Source organism: Coregonus clupeaformis, chromosome 36, assembly GCF_020615455.1.
Source record: "Coregonus clupeaformis isolate EN_2021a chromosome 36, ASM2061545v1, whole genome shotgun sequence".
Classification (NCBI taxonomy): domain Eukaryota; kingdom Metazoa; phylum Chordata; class Actinopteri; order Salmoniformes; family Salmonidae; genus Coregonus; species Coregonus clupeaformis.
The window spans coordinates 15,413,467-15,440,648 of NC_059227.1; the positions used below are offsets into that span (position 1 = coordinate 15,413,467).

Consider the following 27,182-nt stretch of genomic DNA (forward strand, 5'->3'; position numbering starts at 1 on the left):
AGGCTTGCAAACCGAACAACACCATCCCAACCAGGAGGAATGGGCCAAGATTCACCCAACTTATTGTGGGAAGCTTGTGGAAGGCTACCCGAAACGTTTGACCCAAGTTAAACAATTTAAAGGCAATGCTACCAAATACTAATTGAGTGTATGTAAACTTCTGACCCACTGGGAATGTGTTGAAAGAAATAAAAGCTGAAATAAATCATTCTCTCTACTATTATTCTGACATTTCACATTCTTAAAATAAAGTGGTGATCCTAACTTACCTAAAACAGGGAATTTTTACTAGGATTAAATGTCAGGAATTGTGAAAAACTGAGTTTAAATGTATTTGGCTAAGGTGTATGTCAACTTCCGACTTCAACTGTATAAACCTACAAATATAAGCCCATGCTACGAGTCTTTTTCTCAACAGATGGACAAAGGCAACAACAATTGACATACCACAGAGACTTACAAGCCTTAGGAAGCAACACTTCATTTTGAAATGGATGAGACCAGGGCTCAGGAAAATGATCCTTACAGACCTGTGGAGATTTATTTTATTGCATATATTATTTTCTACATTTCACAAAAATATACTATTGTGCTTATTGGCATTTTTTCCTCTCTTCTTTACAAATAAATACATATTTCCACAACTGCATAGAAGTAAAACATAATTTTTTTTTATAATTAAGGTAGTGGTAAAAACGTTTGAATAGAAAAACAAACTCATTGTGACTTGTCAAGTCTGTTGAATGAATGCACAGGTACAGCACAGGCACAAAAAAGAATATATGGTTAATGCATAGGCTACATAAAGTTAGAAAGGCACCACAGCTTTCACAGAATGTCAGCATAAATATAATAATCACATTTAATCTTTCCGATAAAACACATTGGCATGATAACATCAGAGTACAAAAACTGTAATAAAAAAACAAAAATTGGGACATAAATCAGTGTTTTTCATATAAGTGTTTGAGTGTTGAAATACATACATATATATATATATATATATATATATATATACAAAAATGTAACTTTAGTATGAAATGTTGGAACGTTGACCTACTTTGGCTTATCACTGGTTCTTCAATCTATTTTCAGTCAAACTTCATGGGTTTTTTAAGCTGTGCATGCTTTCTTTGCACAAAGTAACATTCAATGAAAAATCTTCATCAATATCAGTTTATAAAAAAGCTACAATCGTCTTTCACAGTGCTACATTTGGTGGTTCTCTTATAAGATATCCCAAGCTATGTGCTATGAACCCTCCACTAGGTTTAACCCTGCTTTACTTATCACAATCGCACTTAGTAGGTATGCTTGGCTTCATGCTAGCTGTTTTCTAGGTTGGCTGCTAGTTACGCAGCTTGGCTTGGTTGGCTGTTTTTTTGGTTGAGGTAGTCATGGAAGACTGTTGTGATGGTTTGCAACCAGGGTACTGCATAGAGATGGGTGTTGATTGTCCTGTCAGTAAGGCATAGACTTAGAAACTATCTTTGCCTCTATGCCCATGTTAAAACACACTTCTGTGTGAGCCCTCTATCCAACTCTATAATGTAAGGCTTGTTGATGAATACATGTATGTAACCAGTGTGAATTCCTGATGGTGGGCACTATGTTTTACTGTTGAGGTGGTCGGAGATAGAGTGAGAGTGGGCACCGTTGACAGCAGGAGAGGCTCGGTGGTCCAGAGAAAGGCTATAGTCCAGGGTGCAGTCTGGAGAGGCCAGGCGTTTGTGTGGAGCTAAGGATCACAGGGACAAAGGGAGGAGTTACAACACTAAGCACAACCTATTAAGAGTCATGTTTTAGGGCTATTTAACGCAATGCTTCTTTCACAGAGTTTGTTTACATTACAGAGTCTGAGACATTACATTTAGCAGACGCTATTACAATCAGTGCAGTCAACTGAAGTAGGTAAAACAACCACATATCACAACCGTTGCCTTCTTCAAGAGGAGACAAGAGGTGAACATTGCGGCTGTGTACTCACATGTGGTGTCAGTAAGCATGGAGCTGGTGAGGAAAGTGCTAGGGCCTCTTATGGAGGAGGACAGAGCAGCTAATCGAATGCTCCGAGTTGTAGCGTCCAACTTGTCATCCTGGAAGAGGGTACAGTCTTGAGTACACACACACACACTGCAAACTGGCATAACATCCAACCTTATGTGAAATGTATTCTTGCAGTGCTCTTTAGACTTTGTCCTGGTTGAGCCAACAGGGCGAGCAGGGTTTTGTTCCAGTCCAACACTAGCACGATGGATTAAACTAAGCAACCAATCTTCAAGCTTTTGATTAGTTGATCAGGTGTTAAAATACTAGGCTGCAAAAAAGTTCTGCTCAGTGCTTATCCTGTGGGTCCCCAGGACCAGCGTTAAATGAGAACAGACACTATCAGCATTCTGTACTGAAACAGATTGCTGCTAACTGCAATCAAAGTGAAAGCTAAGTAGATGAAGACTTTTCTTCATTCTACTTTCTTTAAATAAACTCCTGGTGGGCGGCTTGCCATTAGGCACTAATGCAATCAGCACTTATGGATCAACACGGGAGTCGTTTGGCAACGCAGCAGAGTCGTCTGGCAGATTAATGCACTTTAAGAAGTGGCTACGATGTGGCTGCTGTGTGTGTGTCTACGATGTGGCTGCTGTGAGGGGGGAAGACACACACTGATGGCAATCTGCTGTCAACAATGCAATGATGCTTCTCTGTTGGCCGCGTGAGAAGATAAATACGATGATTAGGACTGATTGGAAGTTATTACCCTCTGTCTCACTCTGTCAATTGTGTTTGCCAACATTGGCTTGGAATATTCATACTAGATGCAAATGCCAGTTGTGGACAAACGATACACCAGTGAACTCAGCAGGTGTCATAGGCTGGATAGCTCTGGGAGTAAGAGTACAAAGTGCTCATTGAACAGGCCAAGTATTGAAATGGCAAAGTGGCAAAGTCTCTACTTGGGTTTGTAGGTATCATAAAGCTGATATTTGATGTAGCATATACATAAAGTGCATTGTGGGTAATGTAGTCCAGTACCCTGCACTCCTGTATCTGTCGTTTGGACTCATCCAGCTGGTGCTGCAGGACTCCAACGATCTCTTTGTATTTGATGTAACGTTGTTCCACCAACTCCTTCTGCCGCTGTGACTCCTATTTAAACAACATGGAAACAGTCACTCGCTACACAAACCAGGCACAAAATGGAACTCATCACAAAATCGGTTTGAAGTTGAAGTTGCACAGATCTAGGATCAGGTTCGATAGACACCTAGGTTGGTGTCTTTTTTTAGAATCAAGTCACTAAGATTAAGAAGAGATCAAACACATAGAAAGACCCAGGCCGCAGGTCTCCCCTATAGACATATGGGTCGTTCCACCAATTAGATGCCTTTTTAGTGTAACTTGGTGATAATAAGTTGTATTTCACCTTATTTTAACATTCTGTCATAAACAGATGTTCAACTTAATAAAAAACACCCTTTCCCATCTCAAGAGGTTCAATAAAAGAATGACTATAGTAAGTACCTAATAAGTCCCAAATAAAGTTAAAGGGTTGACCGTAACAGGGTTGATGACTTCATCTTAAGTCAGCCATGGAAGCTTGTTGTGTGCAACAGGGAGGGGCAATTGAATGCAAGCTTCACCAAAAAATGTCAATTGGTAAAAAAATTATAGCCTGTCTATCTATGGGTAACAGGGTTGACGTGTTATGCTCGACCCGCTGAGTTTTCCACCACAAAACACGAGAAAAAGGCCAAAAAGAGTAGAACGAGCTCACCTGCTTTTACACTATGATTTCACTAGTAGGTGTTAAATGTCTCTTTTGAAAAAAATACTTAAAAAGGAATAGTTTTACCATATTAAAACGAGAGTTCTGTTCATGTAACAGTGTTGACCTTAAAGGGATATTTCGGGATTTTGTCAATGAAGCCCTTGATCTATTTCCCCAGTGTCAGATGAACTCATGGATACCATTTTTATGTCTCTGTGTCCAGTATGAAGGAAAATGGTATCCACAAGTTCATCTGACTCTGGGTAAGTAGATAAAGGGCTTCAAAATCCTGAAGTATCCCGTTAAAATGAAGGACAGACGTTTTATTTACCTTAAAATGTATCACAATAGAAATAATAATCTTCAGAAATGACTTTGTCAAAGCAACAAAATAATTAGGGCATTACAATGATGGTGAAAGCTTGGGAGAAAAGTTGGGGTTAAGTGGGTTAAAATCTTCCTAGAAGTCACAGAGGATGCACAGAGGGACATGTCAAAATGCTGAATTTAGTCACTTTAGCAAGTCTTTTTTCATATTAAATATCAGATTTATGGAATTTTCCATGTGGTCTATATTAAAGGGCACTTAGTTTAATATAACAAGCTTTTAAAATTCAATATTTGTGCACAATTTCTACTTAGAATATCAAAGGGATGCAAAAGGCCCTCATTTCGTGGAATGACCCATATATTCAGTACATCCCAGGTCTCCCCAGTGAGCCTCACCTCCAGGTCTTTGAAGTTGTCCAGCAGACACAGCTTCTCAGGGACTGACTCCAGGTGATCTACCGCCAGCCTGGTGCTCTGAATAGATAAAGGAATACAGGGAGGTTAATATACTGCACATTAGCTTTACCCACAATACAACACAGCAAGGTGCTATTTCCAACTACTATTCATGTCAATTCAAAAGGCTTTATTGTACTGTCACGCAATGTACTAAAGCTCTGACAAAGGCAGTAGGCTGCTATAAGTGAGCTTAAATGAACTAGTGATACTAGGAAAGTGCAGTGTGCTGTTATTTCTTTTCTACACAATACATGTACAGTTCCTTCAGAAAGTATTCACACCCCTTGACTTTTTCCACATTTTGTTGTGTTACAGCCTGAATTTAAAATGGATTAAATTGCGATCTTTTGTCACTGGACTACACCTAATACCCCATAATGTCAAAGTGGAATTATGTTTTTTAGATATTTTTACAAATTAATTAAAAATGAAAAGCTGAAATGTCTCGAGTCAATAAGTATTTCACCCAGATTTACAATCTGTAGAAACAATGAGAATGGAAGGGTTCAGAACTTTTGTGAAACATCACAGTACAGTTGAAAAAGATATGGCAAATAGAAATCCAATATGGATGGTGTTAAGTGATAGATGGGAGGTGTTGAATGGAGCTGAAGGATGGGACTAATTACAACTAACAACAAGATAACTAATGTAAAGCATACTGTGTCCATAATAAGTACAGTGGGGAAAAAAAGTATTTAGTCAGCCACCAATTGTGCAAGTTCTCCCACTTAAAAAGATGAGAGAGGCCTGTAATTTTCATCATAGGTACACATCAACTATGACAGACAAATTGAGAAAAAAAAATCCAGAAAATCACATTGTAGGATTTTTAATGAATCTATTTGCAAATGATGGTGGAAAATAAGTATTTGGTCACCTACAAACAAGCAAGATTTCTGGCTCTCACAGACCTGTAAATTCTTCTTTAAGAGGCTCATCTGTCCTCCACTCGTTACCTGTATCAATGGCACCTGTTTTAACTTGTTATCAGTATAAAAGACACCTGTCCACAACCTCAAACAGTCACACTCCAAACTCCACTATGGCCAAGACCAAAGAGCTGTCAAAGGACACCAGAAACAAAATTGTAGACCTGCACCAGGCTGGGAAGACTGAATCTGCAATAGGTAAGCAGCTTGGTTTGAAGAAATCAACTGTGGGAGCAATTATTAGGAAATGGAAGACATACAAGACCACTGATAATGTCCCTCGATCTGGGGCTCCACGCAAGATCTCACCCCGTGGGGTCAAAATGATCACAAGAACGGTGAGCAAAAATCCCAGAACCACACGGGGGGACCTAGTGAATGACCTGCAGAGAGCTGGGACCAAAGTAACAAAGCCTACCATCAGTAACACACTACGCCGCCAGGGACTCAAATCCTGCAGTGCAAGACGTGTCCCCCTGCTTAAGCCAGTACATGTCCAGGCCCATCTGAAGTTTGCTAGAGTGCATTTGGATGATCCAGAAGAGGATTGGGAGAATGTCATATGGTCAGAAGAAACCAAAATATAACTTTTTGGTATAAACTCAACTCGTCGTGTTTGGAGGACAAAGAATGCTGAGTTGCATCCAAAGAACACCATACCTACTGTGAAGCATGGGGGTGGAAACATCATGCTTTGGGGCTGTTTTTCTGCAAAGTGACCAGGATGACTGATCCGTGTAAAGGAAAGAATGAATGGGGCCATGTATCGTGAGATTTTGAGTGAAAACCTCCTTCCATCAGCAAGGGCATTGAAGATGAAACGTGGCTGGGTCTTTCAGCATGACAATGATCCCAAACACACCGCCCGGGCAACGAAGGAGTGGCTTCGTAAGAAGCATTTCAAGGTCCTGGAGTGGCCTAGCCAGTCTCCAGATCTCAACCCCATAGAAAATCTTTGGAGGGAGTTGAAAGTCCGTGTTGCCCAGCGACAGCCCCAAAACATCACTGCTCTAGAGGAGATCTGCATGGAGGAATGGGCCAAAATACCAGCAACAGTGTGTGAAAACCTTGTGAAGACTTACAGAAAACGTTTGACCTGTGTCATTGCCAACAAAGGGTATATAACAAAGTATTGAGAAACTTTTGTTATTGACCAAATACTTATTTTCCACCATAATTTGCAAATAAATTCATAAAAAATCCTACAATGTGATTTTCTGGATTTTTTCCCCTCATTTTGTCTGTCATAGTTGACGTGTACCTATGATGAAAATTACAGGCCTCTCTCATCTTTTTAAGTGGGAGAACTTGCACAATTGGTGGCTGACTAAATACTTTTTTTCCCCACTGTATGTATAAGCTGGAAGTAGAGGCCTAAGCATTGCTGTTCACTAGTTTACTCCAATTAGGGAAGGGGTGGTGGGGTTGGAAAGTAATAAAGGGAAATATATTTTTAAAAAGGATATGTACACTACCGTTCAAAAGTTTGGGGTCACTTAGAAATGTTCTTGTTTCGAAAGAAAAGCAATTGTTTTGTCCATTAAAATAACATCAAATTGATCAGAAATACAGTGTAGACATTGTTAATGTTTTAAATGGCTATTGTAGCTGGAAACGGCTGATTTTAAATGGAATATCTACAGTGAGGGAAAAAAGTATTTGATCCCCTGCTGATGTTGTACATTTGCCCACTGACAAAGACATGATTAGTCTATAATTTTAATGGTAGGTTTATTTGAACAGTGAGAGACAGAATAACAACATCATGTCAAAAATGTTATAAATTGATTTGCATTTTAATGAGGGAAATAAGTATTTGACCCCTCTGCAAAACATGACTTAGTACTTGGTGGCAAAACCCTTGTTGGCAATCACAGAGGTCAGACGTTTCTTGTAGTTGGCCACCTGGTTTGCACACATCTCAGGAGGGATTTAGTCCCACTCCTCTTTGCAGATCTTCTCCAAGTCATTAAGGTTTCGAGGCTGACGTTTAGCAACTCGAACCTTCAGCTCCCTCCACAGATTTTCTATGGGATTAAGGTCTGGAGACTGGCTAGGGCACTCCAGGACCTTAATGTGCTTCTTCTTGAGCCACTCCTTTGTTGCCTTGGCTGTGTGTTTTGGGTCATTGTCATGCTGGAATACCCATCCACGACCCATTTTCAATGCCCTGGCTGAGGGAAGGAGGTTCTCACCCAAGATTTGACAGTACATGGCCCCTTCCATCGTCCCTTTGATGCGGTGAAGTTGTCCTGTCCCCTTAGCAGAAAAACACCCCCAAAGCATAATGTTTCCACCTCCATGTTTGACGGTGGGGATGGTGTTCTTGGGGTCATAGGCAGTATTCCTCCTCCTCCAAACACGGCGAGTTGATGCCAAAGTGCTCCATTTTGGTCTCATCTGACCACAACACTTTCACCCAGTTCTCCTCTGAATCATTCAGATGTTCATTGGCAAACTTCAGACGGGCATGTATATATGCTTTCTTGAGCAGGGGGACCTTGCGGGCGCTGCAGGATTTCAGTCCTTCACGGACGGCGTAGTGTGTTACCAATTGTTTTCTTGGTGACTATGGTCCCAGCTGCCTTGAGATCATTGACAAGATCCTCCCGTGTAGTTCTGGGCTGATTCCTCACCGTTCTCATGATCATTGCAACTCCACGAGGTGAGATCTTGCATGGAGCCCCAGGCCGAGGGAGATTGACAGTTATTTTGTGTTTCTTCCATTTGCGAATAATCGCACCAACTGTTGTCACCTTCTCACCAAGCTGCTTGGCGATGGTCTTGTAGCCAATCCAGCCTTGTGTAGGTCTACAATCTTGTCCCTGACATCCTTGGAGAGCTCTTTGGTCTTGGCCATGGTGGAGAGTTTGGAATCTGATTGATTGATTGCTTCTGTGGACAGGTGTCTTTTATACAGGTAACAAACTGAGATTAGGAGCACTCCCTTTAAGAGTGTGCTCCTAATCTCAGCTCGTTACCTGTATAAAAGACACCTGGGAGCCAGAAATCTTTCTTATTGAGAGGGGGTCAAGTACTTATTTCCCTCATTAAAATGCAAATCAATTTATAACATTTTTGACATGCGTTTTTCTGGAAATTGTTTTTGTTATTCTGTCTCTCACTGTTCAAATAAACCTACCATTAAAATTATAGACTGATCATTTCTTTGTCAGTGGGCAAACGTACAAAATCAGCAGGGGATCAAATACTTGTTTCCCTCACTGTACATTGGCGTACAGAGGCTCATTATCAGCAACCAACAGTCCTGTGTTCCAATGGCACCTTGTGTTTGCTAATCCAAGTTTATCATTTTAAAAGGCTAATTGATCATTAGAAAACCCTTTTGCAATGATGTTAGCACAGCTGAAAACTGTTGTGTTGATTAAAGGAGCAATAAAACTGTACTTCTTGAGACTAGTTGAGTATCTGGAGCATCAGCAATTGTGGGTTCGATTACAGGCTCAAAATGGCCAGAAACAAATAACTTTCTTCTGAAACTCGTCAGTCTATTCTTGTTCTGAGAAATGAAGGCTATTCCATGCGAGAAATTGCCAAGAAACTGAAGATCTCGTACAACGCTGTGTAGTACTCCCTTCACAGAACAGCGCAAACTGGCTCTAACCAGAATAGAAAGAGGAGTGGGAGACCCCGGTGCACAACTGAGCAAGAGGACAAATACATTAGTGTCTAGTTTGAGAAAAAGACGCCTCACAGGTCCTCAACTGGCAGCTTCATTAAATAGTACCCGCAAAACACCAGTCTCAACGTCAACAGTGAAGATGCGACTCCGGGATGCTGACCTTCTAGGCAGAGTTGCAAAGAAAAAGCCATATCTCAGACTGGCCAATAAAAAGAAAAGATTAAGATGGGCAAAAGAACACAGACACTGGACAGAGGAATATTGGAAAAAAGTGTTATGGACAGACGAATTGAAGTTTGAGGTGTTCGGATCACAAAGAACAACATGAAAAGATGCTGGAGGAGTGCTTGATGCAATTTGTCAAGCATGGTGGAGGCAATGTGATGGTCTGGGGGTGCTTTGGTGGTGGTGATGTGGGAGATTTGTACAGGGTAAAAGGGATCTTGAAGAAGGAAGGCTATCACTCCATATCACTCTCCAGAGATGTTCGATCGGGTTCAAGACTGGGCTCTGGCCACTCAAGGACATTCAGAGACTTGTCCCGAAGCCACTCCTGCGTTATCTTGGCTGTGTGCTTAGGGTTGTTGTCCTGTTGGAAGGTGAACATTCGCCCCAGTCTGAGGTCCTGAGCGCTCTGGAGCAGGTTTTCATCAAGGTTCTCTCTGTACTTTGTACTTTGTGCTCTGATCATCTTTCCCTCGATCCTGACTAGTCTCCCAGTCCCCGCTGCTGAAAAAGATCCCCACAGCATGATGCTGCCACCACCATGCTTCACCGTAGGGATGGTGCCAAGTTTCCTCCAGACGTGACGCTTGGCATTCGGGCCAAAGAGTTCAATCTTGGTTTCATCAGACCAGAGAATCTTGTTTCTCATGGTCAGTCCTTTAGGTGCCTTTTGGCAAACTCCAAGCGGGCTGTCATGTGCCTTTTACTGAGGAGTGGCTTCCGTCTGGCCACTATTATAAAGGCCTGATTGGTGGAGTGCTGCAGAGATGGTTGTCTTACTGAAAGGTTCTCCCATCTCCACAGAGGAACTCTGGAGCTCTGTTAGAGTGCCCATCGGGATCTTGGTCACCTCCCTGACCAAGGCCCTTCTCCCCCGATTGCTCAGTTTGGCCGGGTGGCCAGCTCTAGGAGGAGTCTTTGTGGTTCCAAACTTCTTCCATTTAAGAATGATGGAGGCCACTGTGTTCTTGGGGACCTTCAATGCTGCAGAAAGGTTTTGGTACCCTTCCCCAGATCTGTGCCTCGACACAGTCCTGTCTCGGAGTTCTAAGGACAATTCAACTGTGGGACCTTATATAGACAGGTGTGTGCCTTTCCAAATCATGTCCAATCAATTGAATTTACCACAGGTGGACTCCAATCAAGTTGTAGAAACATCTCAAGGATGATCAATAGAAACAGGATGCACCTGAGCTCAATTTTGAGTCTCATAGCAAAGGGTCTGAATACTTATGTAAATAAGGTATTTCCGTTTTTTTATTTTGTATACATTTGCAAACATTTCTAAAAACTTGTTTTCGGTTTGTCATAATGGGATAGTGTGTAGATTGATGAGGACATATTTAAATACATTTTAGAATAAGGCTGTAACGTAACAAAATGTGGAAAAGGGGAAGGGGTCTCAATATTTCCGAATGCACTGTACATACACACACAGGTCGATACCCTGTGCCACCATGTTGTAGCAGTAAGCAGGAATGATCTGAATGGATGGGCTTCGCAGGGTTTTTATTAAAGCTAATTGAAGTCGAGGCCGCTGGCCGCGACACATAATTGTGATGGATAGAGAGAGAATACAGATCGCTTCATAGCTTCACTGCCCATAAATACTCTTAGGTCAATATGGCCTTTCGATATCCCTAACGAATGTGTCTGTCTGTTTGGGCTGACATGACGTGGAGCGGGTGATAACGGATGTTTGAGTGGGGTGTTTACATTCTCCTGCCAGGGGTCAATGTTTGTTGTTGAGTCAGTGGACCCTTGTCAGTGTCTAATTATCCTTACATATACCTGATCATGTTACCTTTATGGTGATTGAATGATGCTCAGCACTTCTATAAAAACAATCACTAACAATTAACCATTTTCAAGTTAGGCATCAAAGTTTACAAACAAACCTTCTCTAGTTTGAGTCCATCAAGCTATCAAGAGGGAAGCCATATATCTGTTAATAAGTTTTGTTTTATATATTAAAAGGAAACACACTCAGTAGAATGGCCTTACTGAAGAGCTCAGTGACTTTCAACGTGGCACCGTCATAGGATGCCACCTTTCCAACAAGTCAGTTAGTCAAATTTCTGCCCTGCTAGAGCTGCCCCGGTCAACTGTAAGTGCTGTTATTGTGAAGTGGAAACGTCTAGGAGCAACAACGGCTCAGCTGCTAAGTGGTAGGCCACACAAGCTCACAGAACGGGACTGCCGAGTGCTGAAGCATGTAAAAAGCCAGCCGCACACAAGCCTAAGATCACCATGCGCAATGCCAAGCATCGGCTGGAGTGGTGTAAAGCGTGCCGCCATTGGACTCTGGAGCAGTGGAAACACGTTCTCTGGAGTGATGAATCACACTTCACCATCTGGTAGTCCAACGGAATAATCTGCGTTTGGCGGATGCCAGGAGAACGCTACCTGCCCCAATGCATAGTGCCAACTGTAATGTTTGGGGCTGTTTTTCATGGTTTCAGGCTAGGCCCCTTAGTTCTAGTGAAGGAAAATCTTAACACTACAGCATACAATTACATTCTAGACGATTCTGTGCTTCCAACTTTGTGGCAACAGTTTGGGGAAGGTCCTTTCCTGTTTCAGCATGACCATGCCCCCATGCATAAAGCGAGATCCATACAGAAATGGTTTGTCGAGATCGGTGTGGAAGAACTTGACTGGCCTGCACAGAGCCCTGACCTCAACCCCATCGAACACCTTTGGGATGGCTTGGAACGCCGACTACAAGCCAGGCCTAATCGCCCAACATCAGTGCCCGACCTCAAAAATGCTCGTGGCTGAAAGGAAGCAAGTCCCCGCAGCAATGTTCCAACATCTAGTGGAAAGCCTTCCCAGAAGAGTGGAGGCTGTTATAGGAGCAAAGGGGGGACCAACTCCATATTAATGCCCATGATTTTGGAATGAGATGTTCGACGAGCTGGTGTCCACATACTTTTGGTCATGTAGTGTATAAACAGTCAAATCTCACCATCTCCAGATCCAAGATACGATCCTGTGAAGACACAAGAACTACAGTTACTTATTGTTTAATGACCAAGAGACGTGTATGAGCGACTGAAAGAATGTCAAATCTTAAACCACTAAACAGTGAGTGAGTCAGCACGGCATGTGTATTGCCAATAAACAAGCAACAGGGGATGGAACAGAAGAAGCTGTTGAGAACACGCTCGTCTCTCTCCTCCCTCTCATCTGACTCCTGAGTGATGTTGGGTCTCTAATGATGCATAAGTGATGCGATGCGTCTTATCGGCCTGTCACTCATCCATCCCCACACCTGCTAGATTCCCTCCCTCTCTCCCCCTCCTCCCCTCTTCCCTCCGTCCTGTGACTGCGCTGGCTGTTGGGTAGCAGCAGTGTGTGGCTGAACTCGACTCCTCATTCTTCTTAATTAAAGGCCTGGCTGGGTCTGAGGGGACTGATTAATTATAGCAGGTGCACACGTACAGACACAGATGGGCCCCAGTACACACACACACACACACACACACGCCTACACACACCACTTTGAGGAGAAAATGGAAAACAGACTGTGTGACTGGACAGGACTGCCATGGGGTTTCGGAAGTTATAGCTGGATTGGGGATGGTGTGTAGTGATGTTTAATATTAGAGAGTGAGGGGGTGGTACTAATACTATAACAGGGTACTCTGTCTGAGGGTGAGTCTGTGTGTTGGATCCCTGGACAGCAGGCTGCATTGTTCAGACAGAGGAGCAAGGCCTAACATGAGTTTCTGGCTCACCTGAAGACTTCTCATCTCATCTTCCTTCCTCCGAGTCTTCTCCAAGAGCTCTTTAATGAGACAAACACATGAATAATTACCATCTAATATAATATCCACATAGACAGAGGCATTTGGGACCCACAGTCTTAACACCTTGACTAGCCATGCTATCAGTAGCTATGAAACAACCTTGCTGTCAAGTCTCAACACCTCCCTAAACTTGGTAAAATCAAATAGATTGCTGTGATTGCTGCTCATTGGTCTCCCACTCCCTCAGTGCTGTCTAGCTGAGCTGAGAAGGCTGGCTGGGCGAGAAGGAGAGGAGGCTGCTCCCAGCTCACACATTCAATATTCAATCACTAGGCATTGGATGACTGCTTTCTATCCTTGTCCCTCAGTCCCTGCCGCACCACCCACTTCTGTCACTCACACTCACACACAGGCGCACACATACACACCACCCCGTGCCCACCCAGCCGGGACCCCATGCCGCCACCTCAGGAATACCCAAGCAGCCACTAAGCCATTTGCCAATCTCCAGATGGCGCCAGCGAGACTCTGGCAGTCTAAATGGGTCTAAAGACGACGGGCCATGACGTGAGAGAGAAAGTCACAGACTGCCAAAGTGCCTCCTCTCCTCGCTCAGTCAGTATCTCTGTTTAATCTAAATCTGTGGAAGTCAGTTACTGAGGCAAGACCTGTAATCCAACAGCTATCTACCACAGACAGTTTTTTAGTAAAGAGGGAGGCGTTAAAACTTCAACCTTATGCAAGTGAAAAAGTTCCTCTGAAATGTACCACAGTAGTGTTTTAGAAAGAAGGCAAAAGTTAAAGGTCCCAATGCAGCCATTTTTATCTCAATATCAACTGTGATTGTTTTCAATTAAAATGTTAAAAAATAAACAAAAAAAGCTTCTTAGCAAAGAGCAATTTCTGAAGGAATAATTTTACTAGGACTGTCTGGGAGTGGTCTGAGTGGGGAGGGGAAAACTGAAAACTAGCTGTTATTGGCAGAGAGGTTTGGAACACTTTTTCTTATCGTTCTATTAACTAATTTCAAAGTATTTTAAACAGCTCTTACACTAAAAGGGCATTATCATCATTTTCACAATTCCACTGAATTATTCCAACCTCATAGTGTGTAAATATATATAAAGCACCGGAAAATCAAGTTTTTGCCTGCACTTGTCCTTTAAGTTGGGTGACCAGAACTTAAGCAATTGAAAGGTAAGAGGGAGAAAATAACACTGGTACTGGCAGCAACTGTCAGCAATAAGTTACGATGATCAAAGACATGAGGAGTGCACCCAGTGAACCTTGGATCTAGATAGAACAAATACATCTAAGATGTGTTGTTGTTCGTTCCTAATGAGAGAGAACATTTCCAGATGGCCCAATTTAGTTTTCTGTTGTTTTGTACCAAATAGCGCCAAAGATATACTGCTACCAGCCTCTTTGCCAAGGGTAAGGCAGAGTTGGGGGTTAGACAGCATCATTATTATGGTGTCTAGGATCCACAATGCTAGGGCTGGGAATTGCCAGGGACCTCACAACACGATATTATCACAATACTTAGGTGCAGATACGATATATATTGCGATTCCCACAAATCTATATGCATTGCTATTCGATACAGCGAATTTATTGCGATTTGATGTTCCAAACATATTGCTCAAGTATTCAGAACCCTTGACTTTTTCGACATTTTGTTACGTTACTGCCTTTTTCTAAAATGGATTAAATAGTTTTTTCCCCCCCTTAATCAATCTACACACAATACCCCATAATGACAAAGCAAAAACAGCCAAGAAAACGCAGGAGTAGCTTCGGGACAAGTCTCTGAATGTCCTTGAGTGGCCCAGCCAGACACCGGACTTGAACCCGATCGAACATCTCTGGAGAGACCTAAAAATAGCTGTGCAGCGACGCTCCCCATCCAACCTGACAGAGCTTGAGAGGATCTGCAGAGAAGAATGGGAGAAACTCCCCAAATACAGGTGTGCCAAGCTTGTAGCGTCATACCCAAGAAGACTCAAGGCTGTAATCTCTGCCAAAGGTGCTTCAACAAAGTATACAGTAAAGAGTCTGAATATTTATTTTAATATAAATTTGCACAATTTTCTAAAGATCTGTTTTCACTTTGTAATTTTGGAGTACTGTGTGTAGACTGATGAGGGAAAAAATGTATTTAATCAATTTTAGAAAAAGGCTGTAACGTAACAAAATGTGGAAAAAGTCAAGGAGTCCGAATACTTTCCGAATGCACTGTATGTCTGCTGCAGAGAGACAAGAGAGAGCATGAGAAAATGAGTTTTGATCAGTCATGGAAATAAAAATGCTGAAAACATGTTGGCTCACTATTTACATTTTAGTCATTTAGCAGATGCTCTTATCCAGAGTGACTTACAGGAGCAAACTAACCAAGCAAACTAGACGACAGATTTGATATGATGTAGCTAGCTAGCTTTAAATACAACCTAGCCAGCTATAATTCCTGCTAGCTCACGTTAGCTAGAGAGCTTGTTTCAACTGATTTGCTGGCTAACATTAGGTAGCTACCATTAGAGGGATGACTGTTCTCATAAAAGTTTATTGTGTAGCAAAAAAATGAATGAAGCTACGGTGGTCATTTGTGTCAAGTCTGACTACTGCAGTACTGCTTGTCCATGTGCTAGCTAACAGCAACAAGCCCAGACGAGCTAGCTAAACGTTGTCAGCATCCAGCAGTGATTAGCTGGTGGTTGCATAGTAACGGCGTCACCCGCCAGAATTCTAGTCGGGCTGGCACCAGTTGTGAAACTGGGCTGCGCTGGCCCTGGTTTCCCTTGAACCAGCTTGAATTTGAGAATTCCACTCGAGTCACCTCGAATTAGGCCCTTTTAAGTGCGAGTGGAAAAGAGGACTCTAGTCGGCTCGGGATTCGAACCAGCGACCTTTCGGTTACTGGCCCAACGCTCTTAACCGCAAGCCTATCTACCTATTTAAATAGAAGGTGGAGAACAAACTAGCTGTACGATGAAAAATACTGGAGTTTTGCCGCAGGTACAGCCGATTAGCACTAGTTAACGCTACCTAGCAAAAACAATATTGAAGCATCGATATAATATTGTCCAAAATAACATAGCGATATGTAACTGTATCTATTTTTTCCGCCCATCACTACACAATGCCCGCTGTTCCAGTCAGTATGTGCATGTGTGTGTGTGCATGTGTTTTCCAGCCAGGCAGAGCAGCACAGCACCTCTGAATGAGAGGGACTGGTTGATTAGGTCTTTGTCTGTCTTTCTTTGTCTGTCTTTCTCTGTCTGTCTTTGTCTGTCTTTCTCTGTCTGTGTCTGTCTGTCTTTGTCTGTCTGTGTCTGTCTGTCTGTGTCTGTCTGTGTCTGTCTGTCTGCCTGCCTGTCTGTCTGTCTCTGTCTGTCTGTCTGTCTGTCTCTGTCTGTCTGTCTGTCTCTGTCTGTCTGTCTCTGTCTGTCTGTCTCTGTCTGTCTGTGTAAAACAGAGGGAGGAGGGAGTTTAGAATTAGACAGAGGTTCCCCTGGTTGTTTTGGCCCTGCTCTGCTGGGTCCCATTCTCTAACTCATTATCCAGAGTTGAGTTTAGAAACTGGGAGCGAGACCAGCTTTCCTGTGTGGATGTGAAGAAATTAGAGAAACAAACAAGTGCATTTGCAGAAATGAACACAAACAAAGAACTATAGACAGAAACAAGGACACTCACGCAGATAGAAACACTCCAAAAAAAAGAGTGAGAGCACTCCCATAATGAGGCTAGCTACATGTCGGACAATTCATTAGCAACCGTATAGATGGAACAGAACCAGTCTGGATGAGCCCATATTGCAGCTCTCAAACTGATGTACGGGAGCTTTAGAAGTTGGCCCTCAATCAATGAATGAATGAATCAATCGGATCCAGCCCTACCTTTCTTCTCTGTGCTGATGGAGTGCAGTAGTTTCTCCTGCTGGTCCAGTCTCTGTAGCAGGGCCTGTTGTTCAGAGTCTCTGCTCTGTCTCAGTCCCTTCAGCTGTTCTCTGTCCTGCTGGACCTGCCGACGCAGCTTCCTCTCTCTGGCCTCACGCTCAGACACCTCCTCACACAGCCAACGCAGCTTGGTCTGGAATACACACACACTGTTACACACACACACACACTGTTACACACACACACACTGTTACACACACACACACACTGTTACACACACACACTGTTACACACACACACTGTTACACACACACACACACACACACACACACATACACACACTGTTACACCCACAGCCTCCTTTCATAATGCAGTAATATGCAATCTTACACACAATGTCACACATGCAGGTTGTTTCCCCACCTCTCACATTCACACCAAATAAAACCTGATGAACTGGCAGTTTCTTCCTATAGCGACAGGCAGGTCAATGCTTTTAAAGCATCTCTATAAAAGATGGATAATGTAGTGCACCTTGGTCTCAGCCAACCAGCGATGAGGGTCTTTCTGGAGTCCAGGATTGAGGGATATGGCCTAGAAATAACAAAGACAGTTAGGTTTAGAACTTTGGAACCATCAAGTGTGTGAAAACCCTCAGCCCCAAACTGCTCCCACCTCCTCAGAACAGTGAGTGGGAGTTACAAAATGGTCAATTCCAGCAACATCACACACAGAGTGGGGAGAGACAGACGACATTCTCTGACTGTCACATAAAAGAAAACGTCTCCTCCCCTGACATACCCCTCTGCTGTCAACACAGCCTGTGTCTCTGCATGGGTCAGCAGTGGAAGACAGAGTCGGGCATAACGGAAAGTGTGTACGTGTGTGTGTGTGTGTGCTTGCTTTCCTGCATGTGTGTGTGCGCGTACGTGCGTCTACAACTATGTGAAAGAGTGTGATCATGTACAGGTGGAGCAACCTGCCTCTTTCTCTCCCTGTTCCATTCAGTGATCAAAAGCCTTGTGTGTAACGTTGGGAGGCTGATAAAAGGTGTGAAAGTGCAGGATATATTATAGGAGGAGTAAAAAGCTCTGTTTGACAGACAGCACCCAGGTGAAATGAAAGAAAGAGGGCCACAGCACCGGGGTAGAACAGGCAGCAGAGCAGTGATGTCGGAGCGGGGTGTGAGTGTCTGTGTCTGTGTGATGCATACTGCCTACATAAACAGGTGTTTGTTCAAAACTCCACCAAGGAGCGAGAAGAGGGGGAGGATGACAAGGAAGAGAGGAAGGAGGATGAAGAATATGAGGAGGGGGAGAAGGAAGGAACAAGAGGAAGAAGGAGAAGAGGAGTAGCATGAAGGAGGTGTTATAAGTATCTAATAGTTCATGAAAGACAGCTTAAAGCTGCTTGTTCCTTTCTTAACCTTTAACCCTAATGATCCCCCTCATTAGCCCAATCCTTGACACAGTTTGACTCTTTTTTAACATGATAAATGACAGAGGAACATTGCATTAGCCCGACTCGCCTCGGTGCATATTGGAAAATCTATATGCTGGAGCAGAGAGGGCTAACTGGGGTCGTTAAACTCAGCGGCGAGGGAACAGGACAGGGTATTGTGGGAATATTGTATATTGCCTTAAAGAGACTGGGACATTTAAAGGCTTTTTTTGTTTTGGACTACAAACACTCACACATTCATGTACCAACTCTGTGAATGAATACAGATTATTGCAAATAATTTAATGTTGATAACTATTGCCTATACGAAGTCACCTCTGAGTCACTCTAATCATTATTACTGTATGAGGTATTATTGGTTGGCTTACCCCTGTGCTGTGACTTGTGTATATATGGAGTGTCTTATCCACAGGCTATCTGGCAAACAGGCTACACTTGGCAGTTTCTTCCGCTGATGTGTGTGTGTCTGGTAGCAATACTCTCTCTCTCTCTCCTATACACTAATCATATCGGCAGTGTAAATACATGTCTGGCGCCCGGACAAAAACCTTTATCTTCACCCCTCTCCAACAACACCGCTACGGGTTTAGATAGAAGTCTGTGTGTGGGGAATAGGTAAGGATGAGTAGGCAATGGTATGTGTGTATGGAACAAGTTTGGGTGTGTGGGAGGGTTAGTATGGAATAGGTCCAGGTGTGTAGGAGTATGTGCCTATCGAGAATAGTTGATGGTGTTTACTTTGAGTTTGTCCTGTGAGTCCTTGGACAGTGCTCTGCAGGCAGCGTCTATCTCCTCTGCTACAGAACTGAGGATGGACTCCTGTTCAGTGTCCAGACGAGACAGTCTGTCCTCTAGTGTAGCTACAGCCTGCTCTGACCCACGCCTCCGCTCCTCTCCCTGAACCATGCACTTCACCTGGAGGAGGAGGGAGAGAGAGAGAGAGAGAGAGAGAGAGAGAGAGAGAGAGAGAGAGAGAGAGAGAGAGAGAGAGAGAGAGAGAGAGAGAGAGAGAGAGAGAGAGAGAGAGAGAGAGAGAGAGAGAGAGAGAGAGAGAGAGAGAGAGAGAGAGAGAGAGAGAGAGAGAGAGAGAGAGAGAGAGAGAGAGAGAGAGAGAGAGAGAGAGAGAGAGAGAGAGAGAGAGAGAGAGCTCACGTTTACAACTGTGGTTATTATGGCTTGGTCTTCCTCTATGTGGAGGAAAATGCTATAATGGAAGTTTGGCCAAGCTTCCATTTCCAATATCACAACAGAAGAGACTCTAGAGAAAAACAGACAGACGGATAGACAGGTAGGGCAGAGACAACCTTGAACATCTGACCTCTCTCTCCACTTACTCCCTTATGAACCGTTCTAGTGTCAGCTCCTCCTCCCCATAGAGTCAATACTCTGGGTCTCTATGGAGATACATGAATCAATATGTCAATATAAACTAAGCGACCAGGGGGCCAGGGGAGAGGGAGGCTGTGTGTGGATGTGTGGATCATTAACGTGTCTGTGTGTGTAAAGTTAATAAGAGCTAGGCCACTCAGTGGATACTGATCCAGCAGAACTTGACTTACTTTAGTTAAATACAGTGATGTCTGACAGAGGAGTGGATGGGTGATATTCTTTAGTAATGTAGCTAAACTGTCTGTGGTCATAAAGGATGTGTAGGCGTCTGTTCAAGCCCAGCATTAAGTTGATCTTAGATCTGTGGTTAAAAGCTTCTATCTATCTATGTCTTTGGGAAAGACCATTTGGGGCTCACCTTGTCATCCAGTTCCTGCTTGAGTAACTGGTATTTCCTGCGAAGGTGTGAGCGTTGCTCCTCTCCTCCGCTCAGCTCCTCTGTCATCCGGTCACACTCGGTCTTCATCCTGTCCAGCTTCACACGCAGGGCCCTCACCAGCTCCTTGTCCGACGCTGCATCCGCCTGCAGGGAGGATGCGCAAAAAGTGTTAAAAAAAATTAAATACAAAAATGTGTTAAAATTGGAAACCATCTCCAACGTTTTAAAAAACATAGGAGATGGATGTTTTCTTCCAGTGTTTTGAGCAAGCGAGGAAAGAAATTTGAAAAAAGAGCCTTAGATGCCATAGATGGAGGATTGTGAACACGAGCCCAGAGAAGGAAGAGAAAGCCTCCAGCCACCCAAGTCATAGGCTGTTCTCTCTGCCACCGCACGGCAAGCGGTACCGACGTGGAACCAACAGGACCCTAACAGCTTCTAACCCCCAAGCCATAAGGCTGCTAAATAGTTAGTTAAATAGTTAACCAAATAGCTACCTGGAATATCGGCATTGACCCTTTTTGCAACTCTTTTGACTCATCACATACGCTGCTGCTACTGTTTATTATCTATCCTGTTGCCTTGTCACTTTATCCCTACCTATATGTACATATCTACTTCAATTACCTCGTACCCCTGCACATCGACTCAGTACTGGTACCCCATTTATTTTCTTCTCTGCATTGTTGGGAAGGGCCCGTAAGTAAGAATTTCACTGTTATTCTACACCTGTTGTTTACGAAGCATGTGACAAATACAATAAAAATAAAAATAAATGATTTGGTTTTAATATAGGGAGTGTTTGGCAGCTAATCACGGATAATGGGGGTAATATTATTTCACAGAGATGTGTTAACATTTAAACCGCAAAGGATGTGAACACGAACCAAGAGCACAAGAAGAAAAGGTTGGTGCTAACCCTGCTCCGGAGCAGGTCCAGCTAGCCCTGGGCTAAGGTTGGTGCTAGCCCACTTTAGAATGTGCAAGTGTGAACACTCACCTAGCCCCGGGTTCTTAGCCCTGGGCTAAGGTGCAGTGTGAACGTGCCTTACATGAACCAGTACCTACCTTGATCTCCTTGAGGTGTTGCTCCATCTCATTCCTCTCCTTCATACAGAGTCGTAGCGTCTCCTGTATGTCTCTATCCTGCTTGGCCCTGCCGTCCTGCACAGTGGCTCTGAGACTGGCCAGCTCCTTCTGGTGCACCTCCCTCTCCAGCTCCAGCTGCTGCCCCAGGGAAGCCCTCTGCTCCTGGGCCGCGGCCAGCCGCACCGCCCCCTCCGCCCTGTTCCTCTGGAGCTCCCTCTTGGATGCCTCCTCCTCAGCTAGAAGGGTGGTGAGCTGGGCATGGGCGGTGGTTAACTCCTTCATGGCTGCCTGGAGGCTACGTACCTCCTTAGAAATGAATGTCACTTTATGCTTAGTTATTTTATATTTTAAAAGTCCAAAGTTTTAGTGTCTAGACCCTGGGCAAAAGCAGTACACTATATTAGGGAATAGGGTAACATTTCAGACTCGGCTATTAAGTAGCCTACCTCCTGGTCTCTCTGGCTGCGTCGGGCCACGGCCTCGGCCCTCTCCTCCAGACTCTGGTTCTCCTCTCTGAGCCTGGCCTGCAGGACAGACTGCCGCTGGGCCTCCTCCTCCAGGGCTATGGAGGCCTCCCTCACCTCCCTTAACTCCTGCTCTAGGCCAAGGTGACGCGCCCGCGTCTCCGACAGCTCCACGTCTTTACGGTGCACTTCTTCCTCGCTCCGAGCCAGACGCCCCAGCACCTCTGCTAGCTCCCTGCGCAACCCTTCAGCCTGCTGGGAGAGGGCTTTCAGCTGGGCCTGGGACAGCTCTCTCTCCTTACACGCCTGGGGGTAGAGGAGAGGGAGGAGAGGGAAAGGACGAGAAGGAGGAGAGTGAGACAAACGAAGGGAGAGATATGTGGAGAGGACAATGTATGCAAAGTGCAAACACCAGCTTCAACGTAGATAGTAAAAAGCTGTCGCTCAGCTCAGATCTGTATTAAGGCTATAGGCCTAGCCCTGGTCTGTTTAAGAAAGATTGGTTCGCCTTTCCGTCTCTGATCCCACTCTAACAAAACACCCCACTGTCTAATCTGCTGTCTGAGGGACTCTCTGCAAGGCTTTGTCCCAGCTCAGAGCTCCACTCCTAATCAGTTAATTGAGCAGTTAATTCTCTGCCTCCTAATTTATTAAGAGGAGAAATTATTCAGGGTACTCATTCTTGTCACGTAGAGAGAGAGAGCCAGGTGTCAGTCAGTCAGTCAGCTGCTGCTGGGGAGAGAGTTTGGAGGTGACTCATTGCTCAGAAAAAACAGGAAGGTGACATTCACACTAATAATGCCTGGCTGACTGACTACAGCTAATCATTTAGCTAAGGCCAGTCACCCATACCAGCAGCCCCAGTAGATCTAGCAGCTCACGCTTCCAAACCCCTGTATATGAGCCTTGTGTTCTTCAGCCTCATAAGGCCAGTATGACTCTGAAACGCTTTGGCAGTTGCTCTTTCAGTATTAGAAAGCTTTGCTAAGAGTAACTGAGAGGAGTGCATTTGATCACTCTTCTGAACAGCAACAGGTCATCCACAAAACATACTTTGATGCATCTCTTTCAATGCACCATCAATACAGACCTGTTTGGCTTTCTCCGTGTCCAGCTGGGCCTGTCCCCTCAATTCCTCCATGTCCCTCTCCATCCTCTTACACTTGGCCCTCCACTGTCTGACTGCCTCCTGGGCTCTGGTCTTCAGCTCCTCCCTTCTCATGGAGCTGTCCTGGAGCTGGGCCTCAGTGTCCTCAGCCCTGAGCAGGGCCCGGGCCCGCTCAGCAGCACACACCTCCGAACGGCCCTGGATCTCCTTCAACTGCTCCAACATCCTCAACTGCTGCTGCTCGCGCCTCGCCAGGTCTGACGACAACGCCTGGGGTAGGAAGGGGGTGAAGGAGAGAGGGAGAGTGGGATGGGAGGCGAGAGCGAGAGAGAGAGAGATTCAGTGAAGGTAGCAGAGACTAAAAAACTGTGGAAATATATCCACTATAACTTCATTAAGTAAAAATATTTCCACTACAATATTGTTTATTTCTTTGTGCTTAGTGGGGAGGGTTTGATATTTCCCTTCAGTGAACTGACAGATCTCAGCTCTATGAGGCGGATAATTGACTGTTAGCTAGCTAAACGACTGATGTTCTACTCTGACTGTCATCTCACTTGGCACATTTAACCAGATCAAGAGAGAGTTTGCAGCAAATAGAAGCTGTGGCACAAAGATAACCAGATTTAACCTCATTCAGGCAGACATGCATACACACATCTACTTATCGACACACACACACATACACACACGTACCTCGACCTGGTTGCAGAGCTGTGTTCTCTCTCGGTCTTTGCGCTCCAGAGTCCTCCTGAGATCGTCCACCTCACTGAGGACAGATGTCCTGCTCAGCTGGGCTCTCAGCTCCTGCACCTCTCTCTCTAGCTCCGATGACCGGTCTACATGTAACAAAAACACACCACATTCGAAGTCAGACAACACATGCCATGCTCTACACGTCAGATAACACACATGCCAAATCCACACAGCCTTCATTTAGTGTTCAGACAGGATGCAACCTCCACAATTTCTGAAGAAAAAAAACGTATTCCTGTGGGCAGCAGTAGGTCAGTACCTAAGCCCAGGCATTCACTCTCCTCCCCTCCCCTCCTTTAGCCGACAACCTCCACTGAAAAACCCTTAACCCATGAGAGCTCCAGCAGTCAGTACCTAGTCCCAGTCCTGCTCCTCTCTCCTCCCTGTCCATGCGAGTGGCTCTGGGCTGGGTAGTGAGCTGGGAGATCTCCCTCTGCAGATCCATACGCTCCTTCTCTGTCCTCAGCAGCTGCACACGCATCTCCTCTACCTGGGAACACACACATGGAGGAGTTTACCCACACACAGAATATGAATTTGATTAACACTGTAGCACCCAACACTACACACACACCTTTAAGAAGAGCTACTCGAGTACCTGTTGTAGAAGAGCGCACCTGCCTCCTTCTGATTGGTCCAGCTGTCTCCTGGCCTTCTCCAGCTCCGCCTCCATCTGGAGGACAGATCACATGATTAGTGCCAAGAGTTTTATCTGGTCAGGTCACACGGTCAGGAAGAAAAACCTTGCCCTACACATGACCTCGACAGATACAGGCACATTCATGAGATCCCTTTCATTATACAACCAGGAAGTACTTCAGCTCTTATAGAATGATATCATCTGCATTCTTCGACTTTGAAAAGGCAGAAAGTGGGATACAGAATATATGCCTAAAGTATGATTTGCATGCACACACACTTTTTAAATACTTTAATTTGAATCCACAAATCACATTACATTACATTTACATTTTAGTCATTTAGTAGACGCTCTTATCCAGAGCGACTTACAGTTAGTGAGTGCATACATTATTTTTTTATTTTTTTTATACTGGCCCCCCGTGGGAATCGAACCCACAACCCTGGCGTTGCAAACGCCATGCTCTACCAACTGAGCTACATCCCTGCCGGCCATTCCCTCCCCTACCCTGGACGACGCTGGGCCAATTGTGCGCCGCCCCATGGGTCTCCCGGTCACGGCCGGCTACGACAGAGCCTGGATTCGAACCAGGATCTCTAGTGGCACAGCTAGCACTGTGATGCAGTGCCTTAGACCACTGCGCCACATCATAAAGGATTCAAACATTTCAAAGGTCGTTGATGCAAGGACACAAAAAGCACCTTCTCCTCCACACAGCTGGTCTGCCCATAACAGCGGAAACAGAGCAGTACCTAGTCAGTTGTTTTGTTCTACTCTTAGGCAGGCCTGCAATCTGAAGGCTGCGTACAGTAAGCCTATGTACGTGGCCGAGACTGCCAAATATCAATGCCACCAACTTGCATTGCTATCCCAGGCTGTCCAGGCGTGATACAAGGGGCTGGTATTTAATGAGCTTGTCAGAAAAGGCCTGTTCCATGTAACAATCAAATGAGCAGCCCACTTCCAAAATCAGCACCTACCACACACACACACAAGCGCAGACACACAAGCGCAGACACACACACCTTGGTCTTCGCGCTCTCTGATCTCAGTAGTTTGTTCTTGACGGCCTCCTCAGTTTCCAGGTCCCGAGCCTCTCGCCTCCTCAGAGCCTTGATAAGGAAACCATAGAGAGTATATGAATGATACGTACATGTACACACACCACAGCACTATAGGTCCCCTGTAGCTCACTTGGTAGAGCATGGCGCTTGTAACGCCAGGGTTGTGGGTTCGTTTCCCACGGGGGGCCAGTATGAAAAATGTATGCACTCACTAACTGTAAGTAAGTCGCTCTGGATAAGAGCGTCTGCTAAATGACTAAAATGTAAATGTATACATTTAGTATGTAGTATCACATTCAAACTAAATTAACTAACGTGCCTTTTAGCCTGTAGGCAAGTTGAGAATCGAAAAAGCTAAGGAGAAGAATAGCCTTTAGGCTAGTTGATAACCGAACAGTCAGGAGGAGAAACACGAGTAATAGTGTTACAGTAGATGGCTAGCTAGCTTCCATCTCTACTCAAAGAGATCATGTGTTGGGTTTCTAATAGAGCTTAGCATCCCATCCCACACACTCCTGTTTCTGTGGTGTTTTGTAAAGGCTTAGTGATGTATTACAGCCCCATAACACACCATCCACCAAATGACTCATCCTTTCCATTCATTCACATCATGGCAGTAGAGTAGAGTAGAGTAGGCCCACTGGAGTGTAGCCTTATAATACAACTACAAAGGCCGACGTCTCCCTTGCCCCATCTCCCTTTAGTAAAAGAGATGATTTTCCTCTTCATTTCCTCTCCTCTTGTATATTTACCCTTAATTTGAGAACACATACATTATTTTCCCCTAGCCTTGGGCAACCGGCTTCTCATTAGAAGAAGAAGCTCTCTGCAGTGGAAAGAGATGCAAATGACTTAGCCACCTCTCTTATCACTGCTTCTGTCTGAGGAGGGGAGGAGAGGGTTAGAGCTGATACATAGTTAAACACTGCCCCCCAGTGGCAACCTTCGGATCTGGTCTTAATTTGAAAACAACACTGACATGGAAAAGGCTAATTGCAGGGACGGGAGGACAGCTAGAATGGTTTGGATGAGAGGGGTGGATGGTGTGAGATGAATGTGGGTTATATTAGGGAAGGGTAGAAGTCAAGGTGTCCCACCTCCTGCAGTTCATCAGACATGTTCCCCCGCTGTTCTGGTCGTCTCTCTGACACGTTCTGTCGCTCCGAACACATCTCCCTCTCGATCTCCTGCAGACGCTTCTCCACACGAGACGACATCTGGGGGAGAAAGTCACTGTAGGTTACAGCACTAAGCTTTCTAAGATCACATCTAGAGTGGAGCACCTAACGTTGGAATAATGTTTTTACAGTTATGTATTTAATGTGAATTCATGTATGATGCTATTACATTGACATTTTAGTCATTTAGCAGACGCTCTTATCCAGAGCGACTTACGGTAGTGAGTGCATACATTTTCGTACTGTTATGTTACTGTTATGTCCCTAACTTACCGAGTCCTGTCTCTGTGAAGTCGTCAGGTGCTCAGAGAGATTCTCCAAGGCTCGCCTGGTGTCAATGTCAGACCTTAGAAACAGGGAAACAGGAATTAATTAATGAATTAATAAATGGTACATTTTGGACCTTACAGGGCCTCTACCTGTTCCTCCTGAGGATTTCTCTGTCCATGTCGTCCCCCAGTCTCAGCTGATCACTGCGCAGGTCTCTGAATGACTGGTGCAGGACGTGGACCTGAGGAGGAAGAAGACAAAGAGAACACTTGCACTCCTTAAAACGTTAACAAGGGCTGCATAATACTGTTATACCACTGTCGTACCCTGATACTACCAGATTCAACTGTTACTGAGAAAACTTTAGGGCACAAAAACAAT

General features: G+C 44.5%; 1 protein-coding gene across 2 annotated transcripts in view; it reads right to left on the reverse strand.

The window, feature by feature from the left end:
* Positions 1-412: 412 nt before the first annotated feature.
* Positions 413-27,182, reverse strand: part of LOC121552565 (centrosomal protein of 128 kDa) — a 28,483-nt gene continuing 1,713 nt past the window's right edge. The window contains exons 6-25 of one of the 2 annotated variants that reach the window (XM_041865518.2): positions 26,951-27,042; positions 26,805-26,877; positions 26,451-26,570; positions 25,315-25,401; positions 24,248-24,322; positions 24,004-24,139; positions 23,590-23,732; positions 22,876-23,163; positions 21,768-22,091; positions 21,301-21,627; positions 20,212-20,376; positions 19,203-19,379; positions 17,538-17,597; positions 17,004-17,196; positions 13,099-13,148; positions 12,327-12,350; positions 4,496-4,573; positions 3,034-3,147; positions 1,988-2,096; positions 413-1,738 (exon numbers count right to left, since the gene is read on the reverse strand). In XM_041865518.2, the coding sequence (XP_041721452.1) occupies positions 1,608-1,738; positions 1,988-2,096; positions 3,034-3,147; positions 4,496-4,573; positions 12,327-12,350; positions 13,099-13,148; positions 17,004-17,196; positions 17,538-17,597; positions 19,203-19,379; positions 20,212-20,376; positions 21,301-21,627; positions 21,768-22,091; positions 22,876-23,163; positions 23,590-23,732; positions 24,004-24,139; positions 24,248-24,322; positions 25,315-25,401; positions 26,451-26,570; positions 26,805-26,877; positions 26,951-27,042 (2,766 nt within the window). In that variant the 3' untranslated portion in view covers positions 413-1,607. Of the gene's footprint in view, positions 1,739-1,987; positions 2,097-3,033; positions 3,148-4,495; positions 4,574-12,326; positions 12,351-13,098; positions 13,149-17,003; positions 17,197-17,537; positions 17,598-19,202; positions 19,380-20,211; positions 20,377-21,300; positions 21,628-21,767; positions 22,092-22,875; positions 23,164-23,589; positions 23,733-24,003; positions 24,140-24,247; positions 24,323-25,314; positions 25,402-26,450; positions 26,571-26,804; positions 26,878-26,950; positions 27,043-27,182 lie in introns of those variants that run through there. The other variant, XM_041865519.1, reaches the window with a different exon arrangement.